The 7,873-nt window shown below is 42.3% G+C and overlaps 1 protein-coding gene across 1 annotated transcript in view; it reads right to left on the bottom strand.

Moving 5' to 3' along the window:
- Positions 1–7,673, bottom strand: part of IPO8 (importin 8) — a 76,985-nt gene extending 69,312 nt beyond the window's left edge. Inside the window, exons 1-2 of the mRNA XM_039247682.1 lie at positions 7,452–7,673; positions 2,634–2,715 (exon numbers count right to left, since the gene is read on the bottom strand). Of these exons, the coding sequence (XP_039103613.1) occupies positions 2,634–2,715; positions 7,452–7,535 (166 nt within the window). The 5' untranslated portion in view covers positions 7,536–7,673. The remainder of the gene's footprint in view (positions 1–2,633; positions 2,716–7,451) is intronic.
- Positions 7,674–7,873: the final 200 nt, after the last annotated feature.

The following is a 7,873-nucleotide window of genomic DNA, read 5'->3' on the forward strand; positions in this document are numbered from 1 at the left end:
TGCCTGGATGGCTCAGTTGGTTGAGCCCTCTGACTTCAGCTAGGAGAACCGTCATGATCTCACAGTTAGTGAGCTCGAGCCCAGCGCTGAATTTACGGAGGTCATCTCAGGGCCTGCTTCAGATCCTTGTCCTCCTCTCTCTCTCTCTCTCTCTGCCCCTTCCCTGCTTTCTCTCTCTCAAAAATAAATATAATATTTTTAAAAAATAAAATAAATGTTAATATCACTTATATCCACTGACCCTGGATCTCCACTTATCATTTATTCTAAGAAAATATCCCCACAACTGAGATAAATTCTCATTTATAGCTTTGCCTCCATCAACAACAAAAAGGGACAATAAAGGAAATACCAATCAATATCAACTTATTTAGAGGCACCTGAGTGGCTCAGTCAGATGAGTATCAGTGAGTTCAAACCCCACCTTGGGTTTGCTGCTGTCAGCACAGGGCCTGCTTAGAATCCTCTGTCTCCTCCTCTCTGCCCCTTCCCCGCTCACATTCTCTCTCTCAAAAATGAATAAACATTTATAAAAACATATACGCATCAAATTGTTTAAATAAACTATAGTAGTGGGGCGCCTGAGTGGCTCAGTTGGTTAAGCATCTGACTTAGCTCAGGTCATGATCTCATGGTTCCTAGGTTCGAGCCCTGCGTCAGGCTCTGTGCTGACAGCTCAGAGCCTGCAGTCTGCTTCTGACTCTGTTTCTGTCTGTCTGTCTGTCTGTCTGTCTCTCTCTCTCTGCCCCTCCCTTACTCACACTATGTCTCTCTCTCTCTCTCTCTCAAAATTAACCATTAAAAAAATTTTTAAAACTATAGTAGTTAGTTGACCATAGGTATCAATGGGGTTGGAATTAGGGGTAATCCAATGAGTCTTTGCATGCTTATATGTCATGTAAAGAAGACATATTAAATTAATAAAATGCTTTAAGAGCTTTAAAAATTCTATTTCTACAAAGCTTCACAGAAACTTCATGATGGCCCAATAAATACTCATTTATTTATTTATTTTTTTAACAGTAAGCCATTTTATTTATTTTTTAAATGGTTTTTTTTTTAATTTATTTCTAGGAGAGAGAGAGAGAGAGAGACAGCATGAGCAAGGGAGGGTCAGAGAGAGAGGGAGTCACAGACTGAAACAGGCTCCAGGCTCTGAGCTGGCAGTCAGCACAGAGCCAGATGCGGGGCTCGAACCCACCAACCGTGAGATCATGACCTAAGCGAAAGTCGGACGCTTAACTGACTAAGCCACCCAGGTGCCCCTAAATACTCATTTATTAAATGAGTTATTAAAACAGGTTCCATTTAGCAAAATTTTATTTCCGAACAGCCCTATTTTATGAAACAAAGATTAAACAACCAAGAGTTACAGTTTCAAAAAAACTCCACAGAAGTCTTATAAACCTTATTAAGTAACAAATAATTGTAACATGTATGTTCTCCTACACGGTTTTCTTTGTTTTTTTTTAATGTTTATTTTTTGAGAAAGAGAGAGAGACCGAGTGCACACAGGGGAGGGGCAGAGAGAGGGGAAGACACAGAATCTGAAGCGGGCTCCAGGCTCTGAGCTGTCAGCACAGAAACCGACGCAGGGCTTAAAACCATAAACCACAAGATCACGACCTGAGCTGAAGTCAAACACTTAATGAATTGAGCTACCCAGGCTCCCCTCTACAGGAAATCATACATATTGTTATTAAGTATTTTCCCAAAGCTAATGATTCCTTCCCTGTTTCTTTGTTATGTTCAAGGAAAACTAAATACTTTCATCAGCATATAGAGTATAATCTCATCTCTATAAAACTGCTAATCTGTCCTTCTACCTGAACATATGCAAAAACTAATGTTCAACTAATATTAACAATGGCCACTTCTGAGCAGTGAAAATACTGGGCAATTTTTTTACTTTCTTTGTATTTTTCTGTATTGCCCAAATTATTTATGAGTATATAACAAGTAACATAATAAAAAAAAGTCTTTTCGAATTTTTAGCATTTGTCATTTTACTCCCTTTATCTTGAAATTACTATCTTTTCAGAACTCATGACACTCCAAGGCTTTCTCCACTTTTTACTCTCTGGGCTCTAATGACCAGCTCATTAAAAAGGCAGAAAGAGGAATACACAGTATCACGGAACTACCGTAACATCCCACAGACTTCCAAGTTTCATGTTTAAAACAAAAGTCCTGCTCCCCAAACATGTGGTTAGGGTCATCTGTGCATATATTACCTCCATGATCTGATTTACGAATGGAGCTCACGTCCACATACATAAATTCATAGTCTTAAACTATGGGTCCAAAGAGTGGGCCACCAGGAATTTGAAGGAAAAAAAAAAAAAATAGGGAGATTAAGCTATTAAAACTGTGAAAGCCAAGGGGAAAAGAATGGCAAAGTTACAAAGAAATCAGCAGGTAAAAAGGAAAGAGAAGAAAAGCTGGGGGAGATGGGAGAGCTCAGTATCTACCTCTAAGTTTCCAGGGAAAAAGAAAGTGAGTTTTTAAACCATTAGAAATGCTTTAGATATACTTCCATTTTTTAAAGAAATCACAGATACCTAGAATAAAATAAAACTCTAGTTCTACTTTTATCTATAAATAGTTTTATAAAAGATAAAAAATCTACTCACCTGCCTGGCGTACTGGGAATTCCACATGGTCAGAGACTATAATCCGAAGTAAACTGGGGGCAAAATTAATAATCTTGTAGGACTGAAATTACAAAGAAATATTTATAAAATAGGGCAATATAAACAAGTAACTGTTAACACTGTTACTGAATACATCACTGTGCAAATAAAAGGAAAGCTTTTAAAGTGAAAGAAATTCTCCGAGGCAAAATTAAGATTACCAAAATACTTCAAATCAAAATTGGAACAAATTAATGAAGAAAGGAGTAAGAACATTTTAATGTGTTTTTAACATATATTGTCGAAATGCTCTCTAAAAAGTATGTAGCAATTTACACTCCCAAAAGTAGAATACACCCATCTATCCAATACAAGGATTGGCATTATCATTCCTTCAAAACTTTAAAACCTTACTCTTATTTTAAATATCATTTCTGCTAAGTTGAAATTTTATCAACAAAAAGGTTGGCTATTTGTTTTCTTCTACAAATTCGTTATTCCCTTTTTCCTTTTTTGAAATAGAATATTTGCTTTGGTCTTAAAAAATCCTAAGAGCTATTTGTAAATTTAAAATCTTAGCCTTTTATTGCACTTATACATTCCAAGTGTTTCTTCCCAGCTTATTTGTGCTTCAATTTTGCTTATATTATTTTTGAGAGACAGAAATGTGGAAAACATGGGCTAGAGAAAACAGGAGATCCAACAAAAAATGGAAAATGGACAAGATAATGTTAATTATCTGTACATGAGCAATGGAGAGGAACCAGTCCAGATTGGAACAATGTGCTGCACGAGACAGTGCTGAGAGCTGCAATCACCGGCTGCCTTCTGTTGGTAGAGCATCTTTTAAACTGGACACCCAGGGGCACCTGGGTGGCTCAGTTGGTTAAGCATCCGACTTTAGCTCAGGTCATGATCTCACAGTTCATAAGTTTGCGCCCCATGTAGGGCTCTGTGCTGTCAGCTCAGAGCCTGGAGCCTGCTTTAGATTCTGTGTCTCCTTCTCTCCAGTCCCTCCCCCACTCACATTCTGTCTCTCTCTCTCTCTCTCTCTCTCTTTCAAAAATAAACATAAAAATAAAAAAAAAAACTCTACAGTTTTGGGTGCTGGGTAGCTTGGTTGGTTAAGTGCCCAACTCTTGATTTCAGCTCAGGTCATGATCTCACAGTTCGTGAGCATGAGCTCCACACTGGGATGACATGGAGCCTACTTGAGATTCTCTCTCTGCCCGTACCCTACTTGTACTCTATCTATCTCCATCTCTCTCTCTCTCTCTCTCTCTCTCTTTCTCAAAATAAAAAAACAAAACAAACATCTATAGTCTAGTTCTAATCTATATAATTAGATACTTAATATACATAAGAACACAATAATCTTTACACTTGATTAATGGTACCTATTTAAAAATACTTATTGTGGAGATTGCTTTTATTTCAACACTATTATCTTTATACACATTTTGGAACTCCTCTTTTTGCAAATGTGTGCCATTTCAATGAACTTGGGCAACTTTTTCTCTTCTCCTTTCAACCCTGATTCAGTCTATGTTAATCTGGCCAGCTAAAACATTCAGGGGTAAATTTAGATCGTCTAATACTACTTTCCTCACAAATATTTCTCCAATTTCTCTTTCCACCTTGGGATTCAAGTTTCTAAGAAAAAAAAGACATTTCTTAATATTTACTTTATATCTGTGAAATTTTCTGAAAATAAAGAGTTTGCTTAGTGAGGCACCTCGGTAGGCATCTCATAGTTTGTGAGTTCAAGCCCAGCATCTGGCTCTCTGCTGTCAGCACAGAGCCTGCTTCAGATCCTCTATCCCCACCTCTCTTTCTCTGCTCCTCCCCTGCTCACGCTGTCTCTCTCAAAAATAAGCAAGCATTTAAATAAGTAAATAGAGAGATAGATGGATAGATAGATAGATAGATAAGAGTTTGCTTGCTTACCAAATTCTGCATCTGATGAGAACTCATTTAAAGCAAAGATCTGATGTTTCCCATTTTGCGCCTCACTGCGCCCACTACATTAACTTTTCTAGTCCTCCAACACCCAAGCTGGATGTTCACTTGGTTCACTCCTTCACAACATCTAGACCTCTGCTCTGGAGAATGATCACCCTAATTGTAAACCTCAACATGTCTCCACACTGGGATATCATGAGCCTACTTGAGATTCTCTCTCTCTCTCTCTGCCCATACCCTACTTGCACTCTCTCTCCAGGACTTCATTATCTATAGCACAAATGACCTGAAATTATATTATTTACTTGTCTGTAAACTCCACTAGGATGCAAGCTCTGTGAAAGCAGAGCCTTGTTTTAGTGCCTGCATTATGGCTCAATAAATATGTTATTCACATAGGCAGGCTCTCTTAAAGGGCAATAGAAATGATATAGACAGATGCATGGAAAAGCGGGGATTCCACAGCTTGGCAATGAAAGCAATTATCTTTATTTCCCTATCAAGGCCATGTGGAGAATGCTTTTTTAGAAAAAGATACCTTTCTAGATGAGTTACTGGAGCAAGAGATCTACCCATTTCTACTTTCCTTTGCTGCTGCTAAAGAGACTTCTGGGTCCAGAGACAAGGAGGAATGTGTACAGGGTGCATGCATTCTTAATATCCTGAGAGAAAACTGAAAATGTGTTTTTCCATAGAAACAATATCATACACAGCAATCAAGGAACCAGTCACTGGCAACAGAAATATATTGGCTACAGAAATATATAGCTTCAAACAAGAATTTACCCTTCAGAACACAGGCTGTTGTTCTGAAACTGCCTACTCTTCTACCTAGCAATTGACAAGTCATCAGTACACTGCTCCCATTTCCTATGCAGAGCATATCTGCTGAGGGGGAACCTAGACTAACATAAATGAACTGGACCCTAATCATTTATGGCAGATTACCCACCCATTTATCCAACAAAGCAGGTTGTTACAGTGGTGATAAAGAATAAGCATACGAAACCCAACCTTATAACCACATTTTACTACAAGGTTATGTGACATTACACTGGTCTTCTACTTACAGACAATTCAACACAAAACAAAACTCAGTAAGAGTATATTACAATCCAAAGCATTACACAAAATATAAATACGAAATGAGGGGCACACCAATAAGCTACTCTTAGAAACTGCAGAGGAAATTATGGTCTGTGATGAAATGGGTGGATATGGAGCAGGGCAGAGTGAGGACGAAATGGATTTGGACTGAGATACCATGAAGAAAAATGTAGACTTGGGTCCCAAGTGTCTCTCCTAGTCTGGCAGGCCTTCCCGCCAACCCTTCTCCTCCTAGAGTCTGTGCTTACATACTGATGAATCAGAAACAAAGCAACAACAGGCTAACAGAGGCAGGAAGGTGTAACTTCAAAGATGTGATCGCTACTGACACTATCAAAATAACATCTGGCCTCACTGTGAAGAGAAGGGGGTCACAAACAGGCCAACTCCCCTGTTCATACTAGTAGACTGCAAGTTCAGCTCTTGCTTTGTTCCTTCTAACCATCCCCTGGACTGCTATTCTTCTAGCCAATCAACATATAGTACCTCTACTCTGCAACGCCTGGGACAGGTACTGCCTTTACCTTTCCCCTAGTGAGCAAGAGTTCTTTTCTTTTTGAAGTACCAACACATTCTTTGTAGGCTTCAGTTTCACTCAACCAGTGTTTTCACTCTCCCTTTTATCTCTTGAGAATCCTGAATTTACACTGAACTCCAAACACCACCCAGATTTCCCACTGGATTTCAAAGATTCAAAACGCATAGCTGCACTTTAAAGTCAATTCCAACCAGGGGAAACCTTAGTGAACGCCTACAGAAACTTTGACTTAAGTTGCTCTCACACGTCAGGAAGCACAAAATCACCTAGTTAGCTAATTAAGACACAATTAGGCCCCACACCCAGAGTTTCTGATTCTCTAAAGGTGAAGCCCCATACTCTCCAGTTCCAACAAGTTTCCAGGTGATGCTGATTCCTTTTTACATTTCAAGAATTGCCCCAACTTCAACCAGCTGTCACTCTACCCTAGCGGGTACACCTTAAGTCGTACTTTTTGTGAGAGGTCTGTCATTCATCTACAGGTGAGGAGGGCAAGCAGAAGGTAAATTTTGGGATTATTACAAGTTCTAAATGTCAGTGGTAACGCTGGAACGGGATGAGAGCTAGTAAGAACAGAGAAGATTAAGACATTTTAGCGCTTATAAGAAATGCCTCCAAACACGTATTACTCGGCGTGTCTCTTGTAGAGCAGCACCACCATGAAAATTGCCTGTTCTTCCCCCAGCACTCCCCCGGCAGCGTTTCCCGGCACCCCAACAAAACTCTGCCAATCAGTGTCAAAACCAGTCCTCCCAACCCCACAGAAGCGGGCGATGGGCAGGGTTTCCCACCGCAACACCTAAAAAGGGCTGGTCTGGAGTAAAGCTGGACACAGATCTGAATTTTAAGCATTTTCCCACCCGCGTCCCTAAATCAGCGCACTTCGGGAAATCACACCCCGCAAGCGCTGGCGAAGCTGGCCGACAGCCTCCTCCTCCGGACCAAGCGGGCTCAACAAACTGCACCGTGGAAGGAAAATGACACGAAAAGATGCAAAGGTGGCCAACAGGTGCGCGAGCTGCTCCGAAAAGATGCAGGGAGTGCCACCCAACTGGACCCCGGGGCGGGGGGCGGGGCGGGCAGGGCCGAGCCCGGCGCCGGGGTCCGAAGCCCCGGGTGGGGTGGAGATCGGGGGCGCCGAGGAGGGCGAGCCCGCGAGACTGCGGGGGGGGGGGGCGGGGAGGCGGGGGCGCCGCGGGCCCGCTCCTCACCTGGTTGAGCTCATTCTCAGCTGCAATTCGCAGCTTCGGGTCGATGGTGCCCTTCAGCGCCTGGATGATTCGGTTGAGGTCCATCTCCCCGGGCGGGGGCTCCGCGGCCCCCGGACCAGTAGGCCAGACTGCAGCTTTAGTTTTCCTTCTGACCCTCTCGGCCTCCTGCTCCGCGACCCCTCGACTACCTCACTCCCCAGCCCCCGCCACCGTCGCCACCTGCAGCCACTTGCTGCGCCACTCCGACTCCGCGCCCCCTGTCCTCCCTTTCTACCCCCCACAACTCGCTCTCCATTCACCCTTTTACGACAGCCGGTGGGAGGCGGGAGAAGGGAGAAGAGGAAGCGGCGCTTCCTTTACGGCGCCCTCTTCCCCAGGGCGTGATCCATGGCCGCTCCCATAGGCGGCGCCCATGCTGCTGT

Source organism: Hyaena hyaena, unplaced genomic scaffold (genome assembly GCF_003009895.1).
Source record: "Hyaena hyaena isolate Hyena2069 unplaced genomic scaffold, ASM300989v1 scaffold_303, whole genome shotgun sequence".
Taxonomy (NCBI): Eukaryota; Metazoa; Chordata; class Mammalia; order Carnivora; family Hyaenidae; genus Hyaena; species Hyaena hyaena.